General features: G+C 45.4%; 2 protein-coding genes and 1 long non-coding RNA gene across 5 annotated transcripts in view; 2 read left to right on the top strand and 1 right to left on the bottom strand.

The window, feature by feature from the left end:
- Positions 1–18,116, top strand: part of fryb (furry homolog b) — a 43,869-nt gene extending 25,753 nt beyond the window's left edge. The window contains 32 exon segments of the mRNA XM_083697548.1: positions 145–291; positions 520–688; positions 1,211–1,301; positions 1,440–1,510; positions 2,580–2,730; positions 3,359–3,462; positions 5,149–5,240; positions 5,357–5,450; positions 5,683–5,902; positions 6,067–6,188; positions 6,477–6,664; positions 6,832–6,926; positions 7,076–7,283; positions 7,494–7,715; positions 8,041–8,239; positions 8,458–8,555; positions 8,751–8,921; positions 9,038–9,178; positions 9,330–9,515; positions 9,675–9,839; positions 10,025–10,099; positions 10,225–10,395; positions 11,477–11,671; positions 11,804–11,941; positions 12,096–12,304; positions 12,493–12,697; positions 12,948–13,097; positions 13,374–13,472; positions 13,822–13,905; positions 14,440–14,550; positions 14,680–14,915; positions 15,127–18,116. Of these exon segments, the coding sequence (XP_083553674.1) occupies positions 145–291; positions 520–688; positions 1,211–1,301; positions 1,440–1,510; positions 2,580–2,730; positions 3,359–3,462; positions 5,149–5,240; positions 5,357–5,450; positions 5,683–5,902; positions 6,067–6,188; positions 6,477–6,664; positions 6,832–6,926; positions 7,076–7,283; positions 7,494–7,715; positions 8,041–8,239; positions 8,458–8,555; positions 8,751–8,921; positions 9,038–9,178; positions 9,330–9,515; positions 9,675–9,839; positions 10,025–10,099; positions 10,225–10,395; positions 11,477–11,671; positions 11,804–11,941; positions 12,096–12,304; positions 12,493–12,697; positions 12,948–13,097; positions 13,374–13,472; positions 13,822–13,905; positions 14,440–14,550; positions 14,680–14,915; positions 15,127–15,385 (4,866 nt within the window). The 3' untranslated portion in view covers positions 15,386–18,116.
- Positions 18,117–18,663: 547 nt separating this feature from the next.
- zar1l (zygote arrest 1-like) lies at positions 18,664–20,665 on the bottom strand (the record flags this gene model as incomplete). The annotated part of the gene is made up of 4 exons (XM_083690378.1): positions 18,664–19,181; positions 19,414–19,488; positions 19,775–19,867; positions 19,982–20,665. The coding sequence occupies 4 exons, from the start codon at positions 20,663–20,665 to the stop codon at positions 19,038–19,040; spliced, it is 996 nt and encodes a 331-aa protein (XP_083546504.1). The 3' UTR covers positions 18,664–19,037.
- LOC310819147 lies at positions 19,409–27,328 on the top strand. Of its 3 annotated transcripts, XR_014554758.1 has the most exons (4): positions 20,634–20,760; positions 24,552–26,063; positions 26,753–26,797; positions 26,903–27,328. It is a non-coding gene; the product is annotated as an uncharacterized lncRNA (long non-coding RNA). The 3 variants fall into 3 exon arrangements; XR_014554756.1 differs by lacking the exons at positions 20,634–20,760; positions 26,753–26,797 and adding an exon at positions 19,409–19,502 and having other exon boundaries at positions 25,636–26,063; XR_014554757.1 differs by lacking the exon at positions 26,753–26,797.
- The last annotated feature ends 535 nt before the right edge of the window (positions 27,329–27,863 follow it).

The following is a 27,863-nucleotide window of genomic DNA, read 5'->3' as shown; positions in this document are numbered from 1 at the left end:
TCTGTGTCTGTGTCTGTGTCTGTGTCTGTGTCTGTGTCTGTGTGTCTGTGTCTGTGTGTCTGTGTGTGTGTGTGTGTGTGTGTGTGTGTGTGTGAAGCTTTCTAACACCTTTATCATATCTCTTGCCTCACTGACTAATGTCAGTATGGAGACGAGGTTCCGGGTCCTGAGATGGAGAACGCGTGGAACGCTCTGGTCGGCAACGAGAAGTGGAGCAACAACCTCCGAACAGCCCTCCAGTTCCTCATCAGCCTGTGTGGGGTCAGCAGTGATACCACTCTACTGCCCTATGTGAGTACACACACACACACACACACACACACACACACACACACACACACACACACACACACATTGACCAAGAACTCTTTCATTCATACAGACATGCTACTGATAACAGCTGAAACTATATTTTTCTTTCTTTGTTTGGACTACTGTACTTTATGCAGCTCACACACTGTATACTTGTGCACATTTCCCAGACTTCCAGACATGACGTAGAGTCTGTGTGTGTTTCAGATCAAGAAGGTGGTGATCTACCTGTGTCGTAACAGCACCATCCAGACCATGGAGGAACTGCTGTTTGAGCTGCAGCAGACAGACCCAGTCAACCCTGTGGTGCTCCACTGTGACAACCCGCCTTTTTACCGCTTCGCAGCCAGTAACAAGTCCTCTGCCGTCCACACAGGTGAGAGAGGACGTCCCCATTGGCTGGGTCCAGGTGTCCATTAAAGATCCAGACACAAGGGTCAGATTCGGTAGATACACACATGGGAGAAAATGTTTTAAATGAAAGTATGAAACTAAAAGGATGGGAACATTTTCTTATTGGACAAATTTAGGTTCTACTGTTTTTGTGTGTGGATCGTTATAGGATCATGATCATTAAAGCGCAATTTGACTAAAAATAGATGTCCCAGTAGGAAACTTAGGTTTACTGCCTGAAATAATCTTAGCTTGACTTCCTGGAACTTTGAGACCAGGAATTTATTCCAGGAAGTAAATTTGAGCTTGCTAGTGGGATACCTAAAGTATGAGGATAATAAAAATAATAATATTTTTGGACCGTCTCGATGGTGGGCTGAAGAGAAATATAGAAACAAATGATTACATTACATTACATTACCACTCAACATTTCAGTTGTTTCACCCAAGTGGTCATGTTTATTCTCATGTTGCTTCTGTGTTGTGTGTATTTGTGTGTGTTCAGGCACCACTTCCAGCAGTAACACTGTTGTGGCTGGTCAGGAGAACTTCCCGGAGACAGACGAGTCCAAACTGGCCAGAGACAACGAGGAGAGGTCAGTCACCTTTTATAAACTAGTCAGTCTGAGTCAGTCTGCCTTTTACTTATGCGTTGGACAATTGAGGTATGTGATTGCCAGATGAATAGATCTGTTTAGAATGTATGTTTTTATTGATATTGTTTGTCTCATCAGGGCCAGGGCTCACAACAGACTGGAGTCTCGGTATAGCAACAGCTCAGGAGGTTCCTATGACGATGAAAAAAGTGAGTATGGCCCGCAATAAAGATCAGAACTCTCACACACACACACACACACACACACACACACACACACACGCACACACACACACACACACACACACGCACACACACACACACACACACTCGCGCACACACACACACCATTAGTCCTCAGCTATTCCACCACTTAGGGAATGGGCCTTGGGACCTGCATTCCTTTTCATCCTTCACAATGTTAGCCACTCTAACAATAAGGGACTGACAGGAGTGACTGGAGTTTTAAAGCTTTAAAGAGACCAACTTGACCGGAGTACAACGCATCACTTAAGTACCCGTGATCTCCCAAATCAGCTAGAAGCTGGCCCCAAACATTTGTTATTGTTTGGTATGCATGCCTATTCAACCATCAGTGGCCCTTCACCAGGACAACATATTTGTGCTTTCAAAACCATTCACAAACATGAGACAGACACTTAGATGAAATTACAGTCTTCTCATTAGTGTGCCAGACATTCAGTCTGGAAGCGATCAATGTCAACCACATTACTCTGTCTCTGTCTCTGTCTCTCTCTATGCCTCTGTCTCTCTATCTCTCTCTCTCTCTCTCTCTCTCTCTCTCACACACACACACACACACACACACACACACACACACATACACATACACATCTCACAGAGTTAGGCATTAGTAAAGGCATGCACTATTTCCATGTTGAGCTTGCATACCAGGCACATCTGCTTTGGGAGGGTTCCAGAGTGTGTGTACATCTTCCACATGCGTGTGTGTGTGCGTGTGTGCGTGCGTGCGTGCGTGCGTGCGTGTGTGTTTGGCGATGGTTGATTGGCTTATCGCATACCACACATTTGTAAAATAGCTCGAGGGTGTTTTTTTACATGACTGGTCTATTTATAATCTGTCATCATCTGATGTTTATCTGAATAAAGTGGAGTATTTTGATCTGAAGAGAGGCCTTCTGTGTCGTTCCATATCTACTGTTTCTAAGGTAACACCTTCAAGCGTTCTCTCTTAGTTCCACGTAACTGGGTTGTTGTTGTCATTCCATTTATTTCCTGATTGGTGTTGTTTCCGTAGATGACCCGCTGCCCCCCTATGCTGGTTGGCTGATGAGTGTCCTGGAGACTAACCGGCCGCAGTCGTTACCGATGCCCGTCAACGGAGGGTGCTGGGCTCCATTAGTGGACTACCTACCCGAGACCATCACCCCTAGAGGACCACTACACAGGTACACACACACACACACACACACACACACACACACACACACACACACACACACATCAACACCTGCCACACGTGGATTGACAGACAGTCAAACACGTATACAGAACCTGTCCAGCCTGCTGGTTCTCAGCTATGTAGAGAATGTGTCTGTAGGAGGATTATCAAGAAATAATCAGTGTTCCTAAACACCTAGAAACGATCACTGTCGCTTGAAGGGAGAACACAGATATCATATCTCATCACTGTCAACTGGGAGGAAAGACCTGTGTGTCTGTTAAAAAGCTGTCCGTCAAAGGCACAACATTGTTATCCTGGGTCATAATCTCACTTTGGAGAGAGGAGAAGACATTTTGCAACTCTAATATTTTGTTGAGGAATAAAGTACAGGTGCACAACTAGTTATCTACAACTGCCCTGCAAATGTTCAATCTCCTACCGAATTAGGTACCCCACCAAATTGATCAATTAATGTCAGTAGTCTGGAGACTTCAGCATCAGGGCCCCCAGATCTAAAACAGCTACTGTTAAAAAGGCGAGAAAAGATTACAGCAGACATACTGCAGCAACCACAGACCAGTTATTCACCCCTAAAATCATGTGAAATGTGCTGGCTGTTCTTCTGTCCCCAGGTGTAACATTGCAGTGATCTTCATGACTGAGATGGTGGTGGACCACAGTGTGAGAGAGGACTGGGCTCTCCACCTCCCGCTGCTGCTCCACGCACTCTTCCTGGGTAGGACACACACCCCTCTCTCTCTCTCTCTCTCTCTCTCTCTCTCTCTCTCTCTCTCTCTCTCTCTCTCTCATGTACTTATTGTAAGTTGCTTCAGATAAAAGCGTCTGCTAAGAGACTAAGATGTAACAATGTCTCTCTCTCTCTCTCTCTCTCACTTATACACTCATTTTATTTTTTAAATTATTAAACCTTCATTTAGGCTGGAGAGGTCCTTCTGGGACCAAGGTCTCTTTTTCAGGGGAGCCCTGCTTCCAAACATAAAACAGATCATAAATGTACATTTAAATTATAGACACAATACAATTCATTCATTCCATATCAATCACAAAGTACATTTACACAATATACTGTGGCTCAGTTGGTAGAGCATGGCGCTGACAACGCTTAGGTTGTGGGTTTGATTCCTGCTGGGACCATATATACTGAAATGTATACACTCACTGCAATGTAAGTCGCTTTGGATAAAAGCGTCAGCCAAATGGCATTTATTATTATTATTATATAGGTATAATGGAAGTGTCTGTAAAAGAGCTTTCTATATAAAGAGGAGGCAATGTTGGGCCTTTCTACTAGACAGGGATAACCATCCAATAGATTGATAGAAGGTACAACTGTGAGTACGAAACCCATCACCAGTTATAAAAGGGATTGCACAATGGTACACTGCTTCCAATGATTTAAATGTGGTGGCGGCTGCATGCATATACATTATATCTCCATAGTCAAGAACTGGTCAGAGCGTTGCCTGAACAACCTATTTCTGTACAGGAACCCTCAGATGACAGATCCGCCAGACAAAAGGGCCCCTATTACCAAGGGGAATGTCTCACACGCACACCCACACCCACACCCACACCCACACACACACATACGCACACAGACCACTTACTCACACATTCTCCTCGAGGGAGGACATGGAGTTAAATATATGGAATCAGACATGGCCTTTACTGCCACTTAGAGAGAGATAACATCAGGAACATTACTACCCCACCCCTCATCTACACACACGCACAGGGCACACACACACACACACACACACACACACACACACACACATACTGTACATATACAAATATAGTACACACGCACCTCATGTAAACACACACACACACTCACATAAAGGACGAAGCATGTCATATACATAATCCCACACACACACACACTTTCATGGCGTCGACTAACAGTACGTAACAGAAAATACCCCGACACTGTAATCTCTCATCTCCGACCCAAACTATGACAAGCATGTACCGTAGGACAGACCAGTGCTTTGTGTTCAGCCGACATACATTCCTTCAGGCATGTGTTTCTCTCCAGGATAAACTCATCTGACATTTACTCACATACTTCTCCTGCTTTGGCGTAACCAGTCAGTTCTATGTACATCATCTCCAATGTGTTTTTTTTACTCTAAATATTGATACAAAGGAACAGTCATGTATGACGCATGACCTACTGAATAATTATCGTTTTCGTTTTTACATCCACGTCAAAGAGTTAGCTCGCTAGGTGGCCTTAAAATAGTTTTAGTTATAAGGTAGTTTAATTATAAGGTAGTTTAATTATAAGGTAGGCTGAAACAGATATACCTGTCTGTGTTTCTACGTACTGTGTTACATTCATCAACATGAGTGTTCCTGTGGGTGTATAACTCTGAGTGTGTGCATATGTATCCTACAGGTCTGGACCACAACAGGCCTGAGGTGTTTGAGCACAGCAAGCGTCTCCTCCTCCACCTCCTCATCGCCCTCTCCTGTAACAATAACTTCCAGGTGAGTGTGTGTAAACCAGGGGACGTGTGCGGTTTGCCAGCCTGCCGTAAAGGCTGTAGCATCATGTGACTGTGTTGAGGAGTGTGTCAACCATGGTTTGGTTTGTGTGTTTCCAGGTCATAGCCTCTGTGCTTCTGCTGACCAGGGAGATCAGTGACAACAAGACTCTCACCATCAAATCCAGCTACCAGCCAGAGTACCAGTACTCCGGTAAATACAGTACTTAAGAATCAACAAGAACAGTTTTGACAGGGACCGCTCCACCTCATTCCACCAGGCTGACCTGGTGTCCTTCTTATTCCCTACTCCCTCTCTGGTGGACTTCCTGACTCTGACTGATGTTAAACAAGACTTATCATCTAGTCTTTGACAGTGATTACTTTCTGCCATTCTAACTAAGCAGTTTTTGTTGTTGTTGTTGTTGTTGTTGTTGTCGTCTCAGGTGGGGCGGACTTCCTGCGTGAGTGGCAGGCATCCCCAGCTGCCGACTCTGGGCTCAGCTCCTCATCCAACTCTTCTTCTGCCAGCCTGGTGGGTGGCAGTGTCGGGGGCAGCGTGGGAAACCTGCCTCTGATCACCCCCGACGACCTGGAGGACCTAGAAGACACGCCCAGCGAGACCGATGACAAGACAAACAAACTCATTGAGTTCCTCACCACCAGGTACACACACATAGAGTAGACAACGTGTGGGTGTGTGGGTGTGTGGGTATGTGCGTGCGTGCGCGTGTGTGAGCATGCGAGCCTGTGTGTGTGCGTAACCTCTCTGTGGTGGTGATGGTGGTGGGTATGTACAGTGCCTGGAGTACTGCTTTGTGGTTGCTTAGAGCGTTCGGGCCGCTGTGGGTGCATGAGGACATCACGCCCAAGAACCCCAAATCTACAAGCGCCGAGCAGCTCTCCAACTTCCTTCGACATGTCGTCTCCGTCTTCAAGGAGTCCAAATCAGGTAAGAGCTTTTCCTCTGTTCAGACGACTGTTATTACTTCTAAATAGCTGTCTAGAATGAGCTTTGTCTATGAACTAATGGATTGGGCAGATTGTGTGTCATAAAAGACACCAGAAGTGTGTGTGTCTCATGTCTCTCCTGTGTGTGTGTGTGTGTGTGTGTGTGTGTGTGTGTGTGTGTGTGTGTGTGTGTGGTGTGTGTGTGTGTGTGTGTGTGTGTGTGTGTGTGTGTGTGTGTGTGTGTGTGTGTGTGTGTGTGTGTGTGTGTGTGTGTGTGTGCGTTGGCCAGACTTCCACCTGGAGCAGCAGTTGAGTGACGTGGCGTTGCAGACAGCGCTGTGCAGCTCCTCCCGTCACTACGCCGGCCGCTCCTTCCAGGTCTTCAGGGCTCTGAAACAGCCAATCAATGCCCACGCAGTCTCTGACCTGCTTTCACGACTCGTAGAGGTGGTGGGAGAACACGGGGACGAGGTGCAGGTGAGTGTGAGTGTGTGTGTGTGTGTGTGTGTGTGTGTGTGTGTGTGTGTGTGTGTGTGTGTGTGTTTGTCTGTCTGCCTGTCTCTGTGTCTGTGTGACTGTGTGTGTTTATCTAATGTACTGTATTTAATTGATCTAATGTGTGTGTGTGTGTGTGTATATTTCAGGGCTATGTGATGGAGGTGTTGTTGACTCTGGAATCAGTAGTTGTGAACCTGGCTGAGTGTCTGAAGAACAGTGATCTGATGGCAGCTCTCACCAGGTGGGCTTTGGACATTAAACCCCTGTTTTTCGTGTCATCAACTGTCAAGGTCTTGGAAGCCTGAAGTTCTAAAAAAAAAAAAAGATTTCTCACACTTTGTTTCCATTGTATATCAGTATATTCTTACTCTAACCCTCTTTTGTTCTTAGGACCTCCTCCCCAGACTTCCTGACCAATGAGAAGCTGACGTGTAACAGGAAAAGCACTGGCCAGCTGAACCTGCCGGGGATGGGCCTTGCCGGACTTTCCGCAGAACGCAGTCGTCACCAGCGTTCCTATTCGGTCCCAAAGAAGTTTGGCGAGAGCGGCAACCAATCACACGATCCACCTCGCAGTGCCACTCTCGACCGCATACAGGCGAGGGAACAAGTTTATTGATCCTGTTTATTTATGTTACTGTACCTAATGATTCACTTACTTAAACAAATGTATTTGTTGTAAGTCGCTTTGGATAAAGGCGTCTGCTAAATGCGTAAATGTAAATGTAAATGTAAATGTAATCACCGTGATGAAAGTTTTCCTCTCCTATGTTTATTCATTTCTTTTTAAATTCCTGTCATCACACAGGCCTGCACCAATCACGGCCTTGCACGCCCTGGACGCAGCCTCTGCTCCGTCTCTTCATCAACCAATCGCATTGATCCCAGTGTATTGTCTGACCCCGCCCACGTGTCCCATCCCTCTTCACTATTGGCTACTGTGTTCTGGGTGGCAGTGTCACTCATGGAGTCAGACTTTGAGTTTGAATATCAGATGTCACTACGTCTGGTACACAAGCTCCTGTCAAAGGTTTGTAATGTATACATGTCATCAGGTATGTGATAGCATAGCAATGATCATGGGCTAGATATATACTGAGTTTGAGTATCAGATGTTTCTGTGGCTTATCCACATGCCACTGTAATTTAAAAGAAAACAAAAGAAGATATTAAATTTTTATCTGACCTTTATTTATTGAGACAAGTGTCGTTAAAATAAAACATCCTCCTCAGACAAACCTGGTCCAAGTCAACAAATAATTACCAACACACACATTGCATTTAAAACAATTAAGAGCCTCATGAATACATATTGATAGTGTTCTCAACATCCTACTCTGAACTCCATTTCCCAGGTTCCCCTGGACCGTGCTGAGAACCGTGAGAGGTTGGAGAAGCTGCAGGCTCAGCTCAGGTGGAGTGGTTTCTCTGGTCTACAGCAGCTCCTGCTCAAGGGCTTCACCTCCCAGACCACCTCAGACCTCACCCTGCAGCTCTTCTGCCAGCTCACCCCCGTCTCACGGGTGCCTGTGGTGGACACGTCACAGGCTATAGGTAGGCATCGCCTGTCAGTCAGTGTCACTGTCTTCCATTTGAACTTAATACAGTGGTTAATATAAGAAAGAGTCAGTAATGATGATGATGATGCTTTGCGTTTATATAGTGCTTTATCTCAAAAAGGCATTTTCCTAAGTGTTTTACATTACATTGTATGGGGTTAGTTCACCTCTTCCACCTCTAACCCTAACATCTCTCTCTCTCTCTGTGTGTAGGTTTCCCTCTGAATGTGCTGTGTCTGCTGCCTCACCTGGTCCAGCACTTTGGTCACCCCACTCAGTTCTGCAAGGAGAGCGCGGAGAGGATCGCACAGGTACGGGACACCGCCACGCACCGTCTGACTCGAAGCAGGCTGATCAACAATCTAATGTTACACACACATTCCGTTCCAAGACTTACGAGTTGTGCTCTCTCTGTGGGCGTCTGTCTCTATCTTTCTCTCTCTCTCTCTCTCTCTCTCTCTCTCTCTTTCTCTCTCTCTTCCTTTCTTTCTCCCCCCTCCTCCTAGGTGTGTCTAACGGAGAAGAATACTAAGTTGTCCCACTTGGCCCACGTGATGACTCTGTATAAGACGCGTTCTTACACGCGGGACCCTTTCTCCTGGGTCAGTGTGGTGTGTCGCTACCTCCACGAAGCCTTCTCTGACATAACTCTCAACATGGTCACGTATATGGCAGAGGTGAGTGGGGAGCTGTGAGCAATAACATACTGGAGTTTTTTTCGATAGAAAAGCATTAGCTTTAGAAAAGTAGAAGGTAAAGAGTTAAAAGTGCAAAACCTCCTTTCTCTCTGTAGCTGCTAGAGAAAGGCCTTCCCAGCATGCAGCAGTCCTTGCTCCAGATCATCTACTGTCTGCTCAGTCACATGGACATGACAGCCATCCAGGTCAAACAGTTCAACGCTGACGTCCTCAAGACCATCGAGAAGTTTGTCCAAGTGAGACACCTGACCACCTCAATACCTCATTACCTCCTATGATACTTCAATATCTGCCCAAATATGTTTCTCCCTGTGTTTGTGAGTGTGTGTTTAATCCGCTCTCCTATGTGTGTGAATGTGTGTGTGTGTGTGTGTGTGTGTTCCACAGACGGTGCACTGGAAAGATGCTCTGAACATCCTGAAGCTGGTAGTGTCTCGTTCGGCCAGCCTGGTCCACCCAGCTTACAGCCACGGCCATGGTGACCTGTCTAACCTGGAGGTCAGCCGCGTCTGGGACGGCTCAGCCAAGGCCCTGCCCGGGAAAACACTTGACTTCACCTTCGACATATCTGAGGTGTTTGTCTCTCTGTCTTTCTCTGCCCTGCCTGGCAAAACACTCAAACTTCGCCATTGACATATCAAAGGTAGGGGGAACACATCTGCAGCTAACCTGTTCTCTTACACTATTTCTTTTACTCTGTGTGTGTGTGTGTGCGTGTGTTTGTGAGTGTAGACCCCTGTCATAGGGCGGAGGTTTGATGAGCTGCAGGGTTCAGGAGGTAGAGAAGGGAAGGCCAGAGCCATGGCTGTGACTCGCAGTACCTCCTCCACCTCCTCTGGCTCCAACTCTAACACGGTCCTAGTGCCCGTCAGCTGGAGACGACCTCAGTCCTCTCAGGTAACACAGGATACAATACCTTCAACTCGGTTGTAGTCTTCAGGTTGCTTCATTCCAGTGCTGTGACTACATTTAGACCATTTAGACACGACCAGTCCGTTAACTGAAGGAGATGTTATTGCTAGCGAACAAGTGTTATATATTTCATACATTGGATCATATTCACCCCCCTATTCTCCCTGCAGAAGAGAACCAGAGAGAAGCTGGTGAACGTTCTGTCTCTGTGTGGGCAAGAGGTTGGACTCACCAAAAACCCTTCTGTAAGTCCATCGACGCCTCTATTCCTGGTGAAGGTGCTTGAACCTAAACACTTAGCCACCCCCCCCTAGCTGTTTCCTGTCTCTAACTCCTCTCATTCGCCTGTCACCTGCCACCCCTCCCTCAGGTGATCTTCTCGTCCTGCGGGGACCTGGAGCTGATGGAGGTGCAGGTGAGCGGCGTATCATCGGAGGAAGGCGGGACCAGAGAGGACACGCTGGACGACACGGCCAGCGAGCAGCAGTTCCGAGTTTTCCGAGACTTCGACTTCCTGGACGTGGAATTGGAGGACGGAGAGGTGAGACGCGCCCACTCAGGCAGTTACCACGGAGACAAAGAGACTCCTCTTGTTGGAGTCGTTGTAGCAGTCATAATAATTCAGATGTTTGACTTGACACAGTTGTTGACCACCTGAACATGCAGTTATCATCTTCTATTTACTTAATATGTGATTTGACACTTGATTTGTAGATGTTCTCTCTGTCTCTGGTATGTCTCTTTTTTCCCTCTCTCTCTCTCTCTCCTTTCTGTTACTAGTTGCAACATGTTATTTCTCTATTTCTCCCTCTCTCTCTCTCTAACCTTCTCTCTCTTCCCCTGTCTCTCTCTCTCTAACTCTGTGTTTCTCTCTCTTCCCCTGTCTCTCTCTCTCTAACTCTGTGTTTCTCTCTCTCCCCTGTGCTGCGTAGGAGCTCCAGGTAAGCTCTCTCACACTGCGACGCTGTGTCTGTGTCACTCTGAGCGCGTGCGGTAGCTCCGAGCAGTGCTGTGGTGTTGTTAATGGAGCTCGAGGAAGTTTGTGTTCCATGTTCAACAGAAACACACACTAGACATCTTCTTTTTGCTTGACTAGAGTACTAGATTCATAAGCATGACACAATGGATGAGCAATAACCATGAGAGAATAGCAAAATGACATATTCAGTGGTAATGTTGGTCAGTGTATGCGCTATGTGTTGACATCACTGGGAACATTAATGCAAATCAGAGAAAAGACTAGGAATTTAATTTGTGCTCCTTTTGCTGGCCCATAGCAGGCTTGTAGCTACAAGCTACATGTTTCTAGTGAGTGACCAGTCCCTTCATGTAAAGGTTGTATAAGAGGGAACTGACAGAGATTGTCCTGTGTCTAGGCTCAGTCTTCACCAGTGAAGAGCATTGCTAATGTTGATCTGTCTGGCTGTGTGTGCGTGTGTGTGTGTGTGTGTGTGTGTGTGTGTGTGTGTGTGTGTGTGTGTGTGTGTTTGTGTCTGTGTCTGTGTCTGTGTCTGTGTCTGTGTCTGTGTCTGTGTCTGTGTGTGTGTCTGTGTGTGTGTGTGTGTGTGTGTTTGCGTGTGTGTGTGTGTGTGCGTGTGTGTGTGTGTGTGTGTGTGTTTTAGGGTGAGAGTGTGGATAACTTTAACTGGGGGGTGCGGAGGCGGTCCCTGGACAGTACAGAGCTGGGAGACCTGTTGGAGGAGAGTCAGCACTCAGGCAGCACCCCCAGTCTGGGCCACGAGGACCCCCATGACTCTGACGAGTCCTCAGAGGAGGAGGAGTCCTCTACCAGCCAAAGCCTCTCCCACTCACAACTCGTATGTTCTAACCACAACACAACCATGACCACACACAACACACCATAACTCTACACTGAGCCTAGCACTGGTTGCAACAGAAATGTGTTGTATCTGTTATATTGTAAAGCTGCTCTCTCTCTCACGTTACAGACTAATCTCTCTCCATCTGAGGAGACCAATCAAACAGACTCTCTGTCTACATCGTACGACACGTCTGCCGACCCACAATCCTTCACCGCCACCACCCCCAGCCAGGGGGGGCTCACTGACGAGCAAGGAGGCCTACGGGTGAGCACGCACAAACACACACACACACACACTAAGTTGTTTCTAAGCTAAGTGTGTGTTAGAGTGGTAGTTTATGGCCACGTTAGTTAATGTCATTTTTTAATCCATTGCTGCTGTTCTGTTCATACTGAATCTGTCTCTCCATGTCTCTCAGACAAGTCTGTGTGTGGAGGACGAGGACACTCAGGCCCACGACGACGACCTGTCTCTTAGCGTCAATGAGCTGCCTCAAGGCTCTGACTGTGGCGAAAGCTTCACCCTGGAGCTGCCCGGTCAACCGCTCGACCACGAACTCAACCTCGACAGCGACCGTGAATTCAGCCAACCCCCGCTCGGCTTTCTGGACCCCAGCTGTCTGCCCAGGTACCGAGATGTACACACAGGGCAGAGCACATACCACAGACACACTCACCACACCCACCATTTAACAAAAACAGAACATAGAGCACTGCATGAGTTCTTATTTGAAGTTGTTCTTTTAACATTGTGCGTGTTTGTGTGTGTGTGTGTGTGTGTGTCTGTGTTCCTCTCTCCCATCTCCACGGTGACAGTCTCCGTGATGACGTGGATGACCTAGAGGACCTGGGGTTCCCTCCTCCCCCCTCTCCGTTCTTCTCTGCCATCTTGGCAGCGTTCCAGCCGGCGGTATGTGACGACGCAGAGGAGGCGTGGCGTTTCCATATCCACCAGCTGGTGACGGACTCAGACGGCTCGTGTGCCGTCTACACCTTCCACGTCTTCTCATCGCTCTTCCAGGTGATCAATCACTTCTACGATCAATAGATTATTAATCAGTTAGTCTGCCGGGTCAGTCTGTCTGTCTGTCTGTCTGTCTGTCTGTCTGTCTGTCTGTCAGTCTACTGATATAGAATGGGAGAATTCTCCTGGTGCTCATACAGACGTCTCTATGTGGTCATTAGTGTCATACTGTTTTTGGCTGCTCAGGTGGTGTGATGTCATCTCATTTCATCTCTCTCTCTCTCTCTCTCTCTCTCTCTCTCTCTAGAACATCCAGAGCAAGTTCTGCTCCCTGACCAGTGACGCTGCCGGTTACCTAGGAGACGGCCTGAGAGGCATAGGGTCAAAGTTTGTGAGGTCATCACAGATGCTGACAACATGTTCAGATTGCCCCACACTCTACGTCGACGCAGACACGGTGAGTGACAGAGATGAAAATGAGAGAAAAGGCATTTATGCAGCAATTAATTTTGCGTGATGATTGTGATGACAGCATTCCCAAATAACACTGTCCAGTCATTACTATAGGCAGTAGGAAATACATCACTTTTAGTATTGAGTTGATGTACAGATCCGGGTTTGTTATGTATTTACACCCCCCTCCACCCCCCTCTTGCGCTCGACCCCCTGCCCCCCCCCCTCTCTCCACCTCTCCTTGTCCTCTTTTCTCTCCTCCTCTGTTCCCTCTCTCCAGATCATCTCGTACGGGTTGCTGGAGAAGATGAAGTTCAGTGTGTTGGAGCTGCAGGAGTATCTGGACACCTACAACAGCAGAGAGGAGGCAGCCGTCTCAGTAAGGCACCGCAGCCCGTTACCATCACAACACACCACAGGCAATAAGGACAACGAGATACATGTAGCGTAGCCTTTCTAACACCCAATGCACCAAAGATAACAACCCCTTAGCCGTGTACAGAAACCACGCTGTTATCAGTCAGGCAAGACTAGAAATTATGTTGAGTATAAGGGGTTTGTGATTTGACCAGTGATTAGCCCCTGTTCAACAAACACTGATCAGTACAACTCCCCCCTCCCTCTCTCCTCCACCTCTGTACCCCCTCCCTCTCTCCTCCACCTCTGTACCCCCTCCCTCTCTCCTCCACCTCTGTACCCCCTCTCTCTCTCTCTCTCTCTCTCTCCAGTGGCTGAGGAACTGTAAGGACACTTTTCCCAGGTGCCCCGGTGACGGGGTGATCACCTGCCAGCCGGGTGACTCGGAGGAAAAGGTGAGGGAGTGGCTTAGCAACTCACCAACACAACTGAATCGCTCAGCACTGCACACACACCTGGGTTTCTACTACTGTACTTATGCACACCTGGGAAACGACTGAACATGCCTGGGAGAACTGCATACGGTCTCTTTCTCTCTCTCTCTCTCTCTCTCTCTCTCTCTCTCTCTCTTTCTCTCTGAGTGTATTTAATTCCCTTTGCATGAACTGAGTCTCTCATGACAGCGTGAAGTCATTCTGCTATACTGTTGAGTGTGGACTAATTGTGTCTCTGAACGTACCACGCGTGTGTTTGATTGACTGACGCTCTGTCTTCCTCTCGCTTCTCTCTTGCCTCGTAACACGCTCTCTCGCTGTGTAGCAAATGGAATCTCTGGCAGTAAGTGCTGACCTGTTTTCTAATTTCACCTTCTAATATTCCTTGCATGCGTGGCTGCGCTCGCGCTCGCGCTCGCGCGCGCGTGTGTGTGTGTATGTGTGTGTGTTTACTGTACCGGATTAATCTGAATGTGTTTCTCTCTCTCCTCTCAGCAACTGGAGCTGTGTCAGCGTCTCTACAAACTGCACTTTCAGCTCCTCCTCCTCTTCCAGTCTTACTGCAAGCTCATCGGTCAGGTCCACGCAGTCAGCTCTGTTCCTGAGGTAAGACGATGCGGTCTTGTGCATGGGTTTCTACACACGCACACGCACACACACACACACACACACACATTCCCCCACTCACTCCCTCCCTCCCTCCCTAATCCATCCTCCCTTCCTTTCTCCCTCCAGCTGTTAAACATGTCTCGAGAGCTGAGTGATCTGAAAACTAGCCTGCGGGCAGCGGAGGCAGCAGTGGCGAGCGACCTTGAACACGCCCACCTGGCCATCGCTCACACACACTCCTCCCAGGCCTCCGCCGTGGCCGTCCCCAACTTCACCTCCTCCGAGGCGGCAGTGCAGGCCATCTTGGAGTGTCTGAAGAACCAAGAGTTCACCAAGGCCATCCGCTACATCCAGGAGTGCAGGTGAGATATAACTTACATGCCTACATGCACACACACACACACACACACACACACACACACACACACTCATTAGATAGTATGTGGAGTAATTACACTACAAAAGCAAAAATCACTGTTCACTTTCCACTTTTTCATGGTTTTCATGGTTAGTCTCAGTATTTCTGCACTCCCTGCTGACCTCACATCCCCTGCCCCCACCCCTTCCCCACAGGAGGCTGTGGCCCATTGGTGTGTTTGGCGGTGGCTCGGAGAGCGAGGTGCAGACCCTGCTGAACGTCTACTTCCGCCACCAGACCCTGGGCCAGACGGGCACCATCGCCCTGGTGGGCTCGCGCCAGGACCTCAGCCTCATCTGCACCAAGCTGCTGGAGCTCAACGGGGAGATTCGCGACATGATCCGCCGCGCCCAGGGCTACCGGGTGGTCACCACCTACCTCCCCGACTCCAGCACCTCTGCGACCAGCCTCTGACAGGACTCAAGGAGCCCCCCACCCCCTCTACCGCCCCTGTCCCCACCCCCACCCTACCAGCTAACCCCGACACGCCTGGTATTATCTCTCCTACCATCATCACCTCCGTCACAGCTGTGGCTGCGCCAGACTCAGAGCTACAGCCAAGGTTACCATCCCCATACCTGGCCCCCACCTCCACCCTCACCCCGGCCATAGCAATGAACCCAGTCCTACACTCAGCCCTAACGGTCACCACCTCCTCCACCTCAGTCATAGACCCAACATTTCTCCTAGACTTTCCCACACCCCCAGACCTCTTCTCACTCCATGGTCGTCAAAACATACATTTAGCCGCTCACACACAGTTACAGCACATTCAAACTCTCAGCCTATACACAGTACCCGAACCAGATGATGATGATGATGATGATGATAAAGATGATTATATGCATTATCCTTCAAGAGGAAATTCCCCCTTCCACAGCTCACCACAGTTACACACACATAACAAGAGACATCCCTCACCCTCTCAGACACACAACACACTCCCAACTGTAGCCTCTGCCCCTAACTTACTCACACACTCTGACACACACACATTTCCCATCCAGTCCCACAGCTCCCACCTCCCCCACTCCCTGTACACACACCCAGATCCAAACACTCCCCCGGTCTTAGACACACCCCCAGGCTCCATTCTAACCCGAGGTCTAGACCCACCCCCTACCCCTCCCTGTCCTCCTGCCCTGGGTGAGGGTGCAGGGTGGGGGTGTTGCGCCCTCGCAGGGGGTCCCCTGTCCCGCTACCTGGGGAAGGTGGGACAAGCTGCTCTACCCCTGCTTAACGTAAGGGGGCTCCTGAACACTAAAAAACCCTCAGACGTTCAGACCTGAACCTGAACCAACACCTGGCTGAGGATCACTATACCTGATACACCTGTGGATTAAAATACTAATAGTAAAATGACAAAACCTGACCTGAGCAATACCTGAAGATCAAAATACCTGATCTTGATGACACCTTACGTAACGAAAACATGATCACAGCTTTACCTAGGGTTCAACCCACTTTATAAACAGGTGACAATATTCCTGAGATACAGAGATGGAACTACCTGATACCAGACTGATGTCTGGGTCCAGTATTTAAAAACATGTATTCTAGACCAGAGTGATCGGGATCTGGCAGATTTTGAAGAGTATAGAGGAAATCAAATAGCAAAAAAGAATCCTGATCATTCTGATCTAGAAGTTTTGAAATACTGGGCCATGCTGATTTAGAAGACCTGATCAGATTAGCTATACCTGATGATCAACACACACCTGATCTCAACCACACCTGAGTACCTATGAAGGTACCTGAATCCTGACTCACCTGAGGAATTGTAGATGGACACTTCCACCTATACTGAGGAAGGAAGGAAGGAAGTACCAGGTATCACTGATACCAGACTCAAAGTCAAAACATGACACTACACCTCCTCACCTTTTGGGTTATGTGTTTGAGTTACGGCCTTGATTGCACTAAATGATAAATGTTACAGAAGAGAGGTTTGCTACTGTTTTGCTACTGAGAGAGAAATGCTGTATCTGTGAGAATGATGCCAAAGGCTGGAATGACGTTTCTCTCCTACGCCTGTTTACTGTTTGAGACCTTCTTTGGGGGAAATGTGCAATGCATGACCTGACCTAGCTGAATGCTTTCTACTGTACCGCTCCGAAGGTCCTGAACCCCTGGGCCGTGCTCTGACTGTTTCTGTTGACTGTTTCTGACTGACCGAGAGAGACAGAGGATGCAGATTATTAATGTGTCGTTCTTTTGGTTGTCCGTGCCTGCTTTATTCTCTGAAGCTTGTGTGTCAGTGAACCAGCTTTGTTCGTAGACTGCTGTCGCAAACGTTTGTACACTGTATCAATCCGATTTTGTGTACACACACACACACTCTCCGATGTGTGACCATATTTTGTTGTAGCATATCGATTTGTGGGGAACACTGTATATTTGTTACTGTCCTACACTGTAACATGTAGATTTGTGAGTGTTCTTGCTAAGACTAAGAACTGCATAGGCCTACACATACTGCAATATGTTGTCATTTTGTGTAACATGTTGATTATGAGCACATACGCTGAAATATTACAATTGTACACTGTAGCATACGTGTCGATGTGTGTGTACGTGCTAATAGACTCAAAGGAAATGCTGACATTCAGCACTCATTGTTGACGTTCAAAACAAACTTGTCAAGCTATTGTTGAAAGACCTAGACAATTCTTGTTGTTTCCCCCCCCCCCCCCCCATCCCTTTTGTGATTTCCCTTGTTTCCTTTCTATCTGTTTGCTCTCTGCTGTACAAATATCTGTCTTTAGGGTTATTTATATATCATAAACCAACATTCATTCAACTTAGTTTTTATATTGATGAAAAATGTTAATGTTCTGTCAAATTAAACTGCCATGCATGCATATTGTATGTACTGTATTAGACATATTTATTAACAGATTCACACTTTATCTGAAAGATGCATTTGTATGAAGTACAAAAGGGAGCTTTAAGCTCATGAAGGTACGATTTTTTTCAGTGTGACAGTATGTGTGCATGCAAAATAAGAAATTGCACATTTTTAAAGCTTTGTAGAGGAAGATTGTGTAGTTGTTTTTTCACTTTGTAAATACTTTTACAGCTTTTGTGAAGTCATTTGAGTTGATGCTCTGTACAAGTCTGTCAAAGTAAAGACATATCAAAATAAGCTTCTCATTTTATTGAAAACCACAAAGCTGGCCTAAAATTTTCTGACTTGTGACATGACACAAATAGAATGTGCACAGATTGTCCTCAACACCTGGAGCAAACATACCAAGCATACATACGCTTACCTTTCTTGTTTTCAGCTCTTGAACCAACCAAACGTCTGCATCCACAGGGAAGAGTGGGAAGACCTAGGTCTACAGAATTGATCATTTTATTATGATCTGACCAGGGCAATCATGTGTTGATTTCTCAACAGGGCATCAGTGCTCAAGCAGAGATGTGAGGTGTTGCTAAACTACAAAAGGCAGCTAGCTTGTAAATGACATGAGGATCCCAGTGTTGTCTGCAGCACCATCTTGTCACAGGGGGGCAGCATTGTGTCCATCATACCAGCCCCACTGGTCCTGAACTCAAGTAAAGAGGCTGAAACAACCACATGTAACCAGAACCATCCTCCAATTGGGCATTGCCAACATCTGCATTGTTCGAGAACATGTTAAAATAAAGCATACAAAAAGGTCAACCAACCACAAAGTTATGCTGCAATACATTTATTTCATATTATTTACATCTTACAAAAATAGATTGACTCTCAGTTGGTCAAAGAGACAGGGGATAAAAGACATGGGTGGGGCAAGCTGGACATGTAGGAAGAAGTTACCTCTAACTACTGATCCAGGGCCAGATATTTATTTAGCTGTCTAACCATCATGACATCCAACATAGAGGTAGACCATTCTGATCTTACATCTGGTAAAGAGCAACCATGCCCATCCATGGTCTGCCACATGTAGGATGACGTGCCCCAAAATACTGATCCAAGGTCCGTTTTATAATCTCCCCTTAATGGTTAGGATTGGTGGGTAAACTGATCCTTGAGCTGTGCCTACAGGCAACCAGCCACCAGAAACAGGGGCACTCAGACGATGTACTTGAAGCTGTAGGTAGTGTGACAGGACAGCCTCTTGCCCTTGCAGCGTCCACATAGGTCCTGGCGGTGAGGCCTCTTCATGTCAATGTGCCTCTGCTTCTGCTCACAGCAGCAGCGGGCCTGGGAACACACCTTGAACAGAGAGCATAAGGACTAGTCAACACTGGCCTCTGCTGGAGACATTAATTCAATATTTATTTTGTTTGCCATGTACATCATTCAGGGACTTGCGCAAGTTACCTGCACACCGAGATGCAACTTTCCCAAGACTGAACGACTGCCTACTGAATGGTCTACTCAATCTGTAAACAGTTACATCAAAACTAAACTGTTAGTGCCATCAGCTTGGCATACAGCTACACACCTGGCACTGGATGGTCTCCACTCTGTAGGGGTTGATCCCCACCCTGCACTTCCGGCAGAGCTGCTTAAAGTACACCTGCAATTACACAGGTGAGGTTAAAACTGGTGAACACCAGAAGTCAGTGAAAGACTCGTCAGGAGGATGGAGCTGGTTCTAAGTCATGGTCTGGCATCAAATGCCTTTATTTGACTGTTCTTAGAGATCAGAATCCACAGCGAATGTGAGGGCATGGTTGAGTGGAGAGGCCAATGAGATGGATGAATATACTGTGACACATTGTGATTTCAGATCACCGGTCATTAATTAACTGTTTTACAAGAGCCATAATGTTTAACTGTAGCGACTTGATAACATGCATTACCTTACTGGTCGCTGATATGCACCACACATAGGCACTCTCCCACCGAATGTTGCATTTGCTGCAGTGAAAGAACCCATACTTCTGTTCTAGAAACTACATGGGGGGGGGGGGGGGGAGAATTCAAAGTTAGAGAGAGAACAAATACAGCCAGCATGGCATTTAACCCTACACAGACAACTGCGTAATTGTGCGTAAAATGGAACTCGCCTGGAAGTTAAAGGCCTTGGGCACTGGCGGTTGGAGGGGTTTCCTGACGTCCTCACGAGTGTCCTCAGTTGCACCCTCAATAGTTTGGTCGGCTTCGGCGTCACCAAAATGGTTGCCGTCCTGCTCCCCGTCCTCGCACGCACTGCTATCGTTCGATTTCAGCGACATCGCGAAAAACCGGCGATCGAACACCGGGGAGTAGATGGCAAGGGGCCGCGAGAAGCGAACGTTATTTACCGGTGTGCTCGGCAACACTTTCCCGTCCGGTGTCGAAGGAGCAGGACTCTTAATAGGAGACTTCGGAAAGGACGGAAATATCCGCTCCCGGTAAAAGAGCGTTTTCGGTCCGAGGGAGCATTGGACCACGGCGTCGACTTTAGAATTTACTTGTACACCGAACTCCTTCGTATTTGCCTTTCTGAGGCGAGGGGTGAGGTTAGGGTTAATCTGAGACAGAATAGCCTTCAACTGGGCCCGTTTGCAGAGATCCAGGTAGTCCAGTGTATCAGGGGGCACGTACAAGCCGCCTTTCTTGGCCCAGTGGGGCTTGAACTTCGGGTTACCGTGGAAGATAGGGCCGCACCCCTGGTATTGACCGAAATTGTACGGTGAAATCATGAACTCCTCCATCGTGTATCGCCTCAATGATGTACTTTGTGGCCACTGTGTTTTATATGTGTCCATATTGAAAAATTGGTTGGTCAATTGCGCACAGGTGTGTACGCTGGTAAATGTGGGTGTGGTCGTAGGGATGGGAATGGGATCATCTGTTTGAAAATGTAAGTACTTCACCATCATGTAAACAATTTCTCAATTGCCACAGTCTGCACATGCAGTATTGCGGGTATACGGGTCTTAATACTGAATTGATAATGAATTACTTACTTATTAATGTGGCTACTATTTCAAACTAATACTGTAATTACGTGTGGATGTCGTGGAAATCTAGGGTTTACCACTTTAGTATTTGGTGAGACTCAAATAGGCACGTACACAATATATGTTCTATTTGATATCGTTTAATGTTTGCAAGCATGGCAGTCTGTCTCTAGCAAACAGAGCGCCCAGAACAGTTTACATTAAGTCACATTACACATTTATACGTTCAAGACTCCCCCCCTGTATCAAGGGAGGGTTTCTCACACCATGAGGTGATTTTGTGACAAGTTCCATACCTCCTTATGTGTTAGGAACAGACAGGTCTTGTTGTATGGATCTTGTCAAAACTGCAAGACCGATGTAATGGTTAAATCAGTATCTGTAATACTACATGCCAGTAAACGCTAACATAGTAAGCGCTAATAATATTGATAATGCTAATCGTTGAAGTATTTTGCTATGGAAGTATTAAACATGTATTGGATGATTGTTTGTAACAACTAGTGACCTGCGAGTCACCCTTTCCTTCCGACCTGCGGGTCGCCCTTTTGCGCCGACCTGCAAGTCCTCTCCTCTTGCTCCGGCCGGTGGGCCTTCCTTTGTTTGTGACTTTTTTATAGACATGTTTATAAATTAAGTAGAGGTAATGCTAAATGCCATAAATGTAAATGTAACTAACAGAAGTAGAAGAGTGTATTTACAACCTAGGAACTAATTGAAGTAGAAGGTATATTTACCACCTGTCCTAAATAGCTACTAACATTTGTTACCTGTCTTGAACGTTGATGATGAGGGTAGCAAAAAGAAAAAAGACACACATACGTTTTCTTAAGAACTAACTGTCACTAACAGACACGACAACTATTAGTAACATATTTAATGTGAATATATGTCTCAACTCCTCGTAAATATACTACACTCCTACTTATAACAGTTCTATCATTACCCTATCTTAAGCTATGAGCTGAACCATGAGTAAGAAGGCAATGTAGGTCAGACAGAGAGACATCCCTTTCATGTTTAATGCTTAGACAAACATTCTTAGTATGATTAATGCTTACACTCCTAAATGCCTAAAGGATTAGGTAGTGACTCTGTCAGGACTGCAGTCACTACCGATCATCCGCTGTAGATTGAAAACCCATCTCTTCAGGCTACATCTTAACAGTCCTTCCTAAGACCTCTTCACCCCCACTACCCTCCCTGTACTAACCCTAACCCCAACCCTTGAGACCTCTTCACCCCTCACACTTCTGGCATTACGACTGCCAAGGGCCCCTGGTGTGAGCATTTGTCGCTTTGGATAAAGGCGTCTGCTAAATGCCATAAATGTAAATGTAAATGATTAGTATTTTCAATATGATAAGCGCCTACTAGCATTTAGTATTACAGACATTGATTTAACCATTACAGTGGGCACCACTAAAAGATTCTTAAATTAAACTCTGGATTTGTAGTCTGGAACAGTCAGTCTCATATCAATAATCTGAAGGGTATTTGATGTCTATCAAATATCTTAGTAAGTTCTTTAATTGTTCATAGAGCCAGCATCCTTTGCTCATGACTTGCCTATGATATGAGTAGAAACAATGGAACTAAGAGAAGTAGAAGTGTATTTACAACTGTCTCCCGGCAAATTGAGTTCGAATTAAAAATATAAAAAGAACTCAAAGCCCCTTACAGGGCTCTGGTACCAACCCTCTAGTAACAGGTTTGGACCTCAGGTCCGGTGTAGGTCGGTGGCGGTTAGATTCACTCCGCTGTTAACAGTCTAAGAATCCCATAGTTCCCCCTTGGCTTCATTCACCCACTTCAGTTGTACTGAAAACTCACCCCTATAAAACCGTACACAGAAGCGGGCAACCTCTATGGTTGAACGACTGCTCTAACCTTAACGAGTGCAAGTTGGTGTGGTTGCGGATAAAGGATTTATCGGTATGTATAATATACCCAAAGGAGGTAATAATAATGGGCCAGATATAACCATTCAGATCCTATGATAACACATGTACAGTAACCTATAACCTTTCACATTACCAGGAGGAAATATATGACTTGTATTGATGATGAGTAATACAATTTAAAGTAAAAATAATAAACCATTAAATTTCGTGAAACTGTTGCTTTAAATGCAGGATATGATCTTTAATAATAGTTCAAAGCATTACAGCATAGCTAAAATATCATAAAATGGGGTTACAGACAGTATTCTAAAATGTTAATCAGATAAAATATAGAAACATGATAAAAATCCTAAAAGTAAATAAAGCCATACCTCTGTCCCTACTCTGCCTGTTCTACTGTGTGTGAGTGAAATTTAGAGAGGCTCCAGTTTCGAACCCGGTTCCTCTTTCCGTATTAGACATTTCTTAACATGTTCACACTTAATTTTGGACGCCTTGGTACTTTTCAGTTGGGGACTTTCCACCACCTGACCTGCCCCCTCGGCGGGCCTCACTTCATATCTCCTTTCCTACAGTGGTTACACTTTGCACCCATGAATACAATTTTCCAGTAATATAGTGTCTTACTTCAGTGATTAATTCTGAGCAAGATCACACAGTCAAACATGGTTATTCTTATATTTTTAGCACTTTCTTTGTTAGCGGGCCGTCATTACAACGAGGCCTAAGCAGATATAGTGACACGGGGTCATATACTCACATCCTAGTTATGTCTAAGCAGTTTAAGCGGTTTACACATGTTTGAATCAACTTATCACTTCAATTTCATTATCTTTGATTTCTACTCATCATCTGTATGCAATTATGCAGTTACACAATGTGTGAATCATTTTATCATCTATAAGCAGTTATGCAGTTGCACCTATTTGAGGGATAAATCAAAGATAAAATGTGTTTCAGGAACTGTAATGGAAAAACCAGTATATGCACACACTCCAGCATTATGTTTAACACACATGTTCATTAACACATATCTTTATGTCTTGGAATGTGCTTTAATGTCCCATAGTGACTAACCCCTTGAACAGTTACATTATCTGTGATGGTCATACAGAGTATCAGGATGTTCAGTCTCATTGATTAGATAGTGCCCCTAACCACAAGCTTTTGACCTGTGAAAAGGAAGTGACCTCATGCTGAGGTCATAGGGCAACAAGCCTGACTGGTAGCCTAATTATGTTTACTGCCCGTAACAGAATACTCGCAAATCCGAAGACACCCTATACAACTTGTTGACAGGAGAAGATGAAAATACACATTAAGTGTCTTTTCATAGGTTCAGTATGTCCCCAAGCGATAGAGACGTAAAACTTCTAACTACAGGACCATTGTTCTTCGAGCCTGTCCCCAGGGTGTTATCTAGGACTACTGCAGATCATGCCACCTGCTTTCAAGGTTGCATTGTTAATCATGTGAAAGCTCCGCCTGTTCCTCGGACCATCTCAAAGGTATAAATTGTATGCTGTAACTTGTATCGAGGCTCTCTGTTCATATAGTGCTTTCTATCCGTATGGTACAGTTTGCTATGCTTGCAACCATTATTAAATTCTACTAAACAGATATTGTGTTCGTGCATTTTTGCAAAGTCTCACCGAGATCGTTATTGTGGTAAATCCCCTAGACCTAGATTTCCACCACACTACACAGTGTGTCAATCATGTGCACAGATCCTTTCATGTGTGTATGACTGCCTTCTCTGAAAGTTCCTTCTCTCACACTTTCCTTAGGATGTGGGGTGGTGTTGGCCATTTTGCACCTTCTGATGCAAAACCAGTACTCCATGGTTTCGGGTCGTCTTGAGGAAGCATCCCATTAGTCTCTTGGCTCCAAGTGAGCCTCAAAGCCGGTTTGCAAAGTAGTTTCCGTTATTATTTCAGTATGCCATTTTATACTTTCAAATTTAGGTTTCCACCCTCATATGCAAATCATTCATACTTCTTGGGTGCACCACCAATATCGTATCCTGTTTATAAGTGTATCTGGTTTTCATAACCCACTATTAGCTTCTTTGTTCTGTCCCACATGGAATGTTTACAACTGTTTTTGTTTACATCACCTCCTGCACTTCTTATCTACTATTTCCTGGCTTTCATGTTTCTAGTTATCTGTTTTTCCCACGCTTTGCTCACCCCATGTAACCTCTAAGAACCTTTTCACTTCACTGCCCTCACAAATTAACCTCCATCTGCTTTCTTACTCCCTCTCTACATCAACCTTTCCTTTGTGGAATTAGGAATCTTTATTTTCTATAGAAATTTACCATAATATCTGTAATGGTTCAATAAGTATCTGTAATACTAACTGCTAGTAACCACTAATGATGTTAATGATACTAATCATTAAAGAAACACGTACTGGATGATTGTCTATAACAACTCTGCAACCTGCGAGTTACCCTTTGCTCTAACCTGTGGGTCATCCCTGGTTTGTGACTTGATTATAACTTGAGTGGAAAAAATTGAACTAATAATGGAACTGTTTCTAACAAATAAGGATGACTGGAACTTGTCACAAGAAACCATTGTTCGAAATCGCCCCATGGCTTCAAGGCTAAATGACAGATAAGAGCGTGAAAAACCTGCCCTAGAGTGATGGGGGTTTGGAAAGTATAAATGTTTGTCCTGGGCGATCTGTTTGCTAGACACAGACTGCCATGCTTGCAACCATTAAAGAAGTTAAATAGAACATATATCGTGTATGAGCCTATTTGTTCAGAGTCGCACCAAATACTAAAGTGGTAAACCCTAGATTTCCACGACAACTTCTTTTACATATGTAAGGCTTCAAGACTCTACCATGATTTCTGGATAGACACAGGGTTGCTGGTTCAAGCTCCACGCCGACTGTCTGTTCCCTGTTCCCCCTCCATCACTATGAAGACACATTATGCATTTTTTTTGTTTTACTGAGAGATCTGGCTTCATTACAAATACAAAGGAAAAGAAGGTCAGATTTTCTCCACTGACAAATACAATGCACCAACAAATTACAGTCCAGAAGAGTTTCCATCTAACCATAAGAAAAACATAAATGATGGTTTGTAATGGGTTTGTGGGCATGAGTATAATAAAATCAACCGATTCTGCTCTAGTGTGCATTTTGTTCCAAGTTAATCTGTTTTAAGATTAATCGGTTTTTTTCTTCTGACAGTTTGTGATGCCATAAAAAGAAAAGTGAATCCAATCATCACTGACAACAGCATTATTCAGTTATGGGAGATGTGGCCCTATGTCCAAATGGTATGGCTCTCTCTCTGTCTCTCCCTCTCTCTCTCTCTCTGTGTGTGTGTGATGAAGACTAATCTATTGAGATTCATAAAGTATGGTTTGTTTCAGTTCAGCATCTGGTTCTCCTCTTTCGTCGAGACCTTGTTTGAGTCAAGCTTCAACTTGTTTTCACAGTTATGCCAGTTATTGTTGTTGTACGCCAAAGCAATTGGACAAGTAGATGTTTTTTTTTATTTTTTTTTATAATGTCACTGTGAGATCAACTACTGCTCACTACTGCAAACCTACACATGTGCAGAGAATGTTCCACAGGAAGAATGTACTTTGTTCTAGAACTAGATGAGAGGTGAGGTGAAAGGTAACAGAGGAGAGAAGTTCCCAGATACAGTATATGGCTGGTATGATGTAATGATATGCATATTTACAATTTGAGTGATTAATTTAGAATGAACACATTTGTTTATCCCCATTAACCTGAGTTATACAGGTAAGCTACAACATGGACTCCTTATAGTGATATAAGTAATAATAATACTATACATTAACAAAATAGTGTGCTGGATGCCCCTATGTGTATGGCTGTCTCATATTTATTCATTAGCTTTTTTAATTTTATTTTTAAAATTAAATCCATTCAACTATCACTTTTACAGTTTACCAGTCCCAAGTGAAATCCTGTACTATCTCTGTACTTCCTCCAGGTATCTTGCTGGTGCAGTGCATGCTATCCCAAAACATTGCAAGAGGTCTGGATATTATTGCCAAAAATGAATTCATTATCATAGTTATTCGTTTTCTGTTACAAATCAGTCCTACCTGTCTCTAATTCGAGCTATGTTCTAACTCCTCAGGCGATGTGCAGGTCAGACACCCAAGTGGAAGTTTCGTTTCTGGAGAAAAGTATAGAAACCAGCTGACTTCAGAACTGTACTGTGGGACCGCAGTGCAAGAGTCCGCTGGAACCAGGATCCGTGGTTCAACTGTCTTGACTTAAACAGAAAACAGACGAAAACTAAAACAGTTATTACTGTGCTATAACTCTGGTGGGACCAAACCATTACAAATACATTATGTTTATTTTGACTTAGGCCTATTGTTTAGAGTTGGATGTCAATTGAATTAGTTTTTAAATGCAGACGCTTACTGTTTAACGTTTTGAAAAACATATTGTCTACCCATAATGTTGTAGCCTAATTGGCCTATTACTTGGACTATCCTTTCACACGCTTGACTAATGGTGACATTTCCGTCGTGCATGATTCACGTTCAAATAAAGATTTTGCAAGGAAAATCATTACCCTTCTCCGTGAGCTTTTGGTTGTCTATCTTATCTGTTGCCCTGCCAAATTGGGGGTGGGGACAAATAGTAGAAATGCGAGGTGTCCACCTTACTCCATCTCGTATTACATTCCTCTCTCTTACTATATGCGATCTCTTTGTGTGGTGGTGCGCGTTGACATTAACTGCTAGATTGTAGCTCAAGTGTGGATGAGTTGGGATTGACATACTGACAAATATATGCAACGCTCTCCTCAGAGCTGTTTTATCGGGTCCGGACGGGTGCACTCGGGTAAACCAGCTGTAGGCCTTGTGTCAATTACTTGACCCGATCATTTCATGCTTTCCCCTCGCACTAACCACTACATTGTTCTCCCATCAAAAGTCACCAGAATTGCTTGTTTAACTGGTGATATGCAAAATGTTCTCTGGGTAGACGGCGCGGACAGCCCCCTTCACCCCCCCTAGACAACATTTTAGGCAGCACCTTTTCTGTTAGTATTTTTTAGTGTGGGCGTGTTTCGATGAAAGTGA

Source organism: Argentina silus (genome assembly GCF_951799395.1).
Source record: "Argentina silus genome assembly, chromosome: 2".
NCBI classification, from domain to species: domain Eukaryota; kingdom Metazoa; phylum Chordata; class Actinopteri; order Argentiniformes; family Argentinidae; genus Argentina; species Argentina silus.
This window is presented reverse-complemented; position numbering and strand designations above follow the sequence as displayed.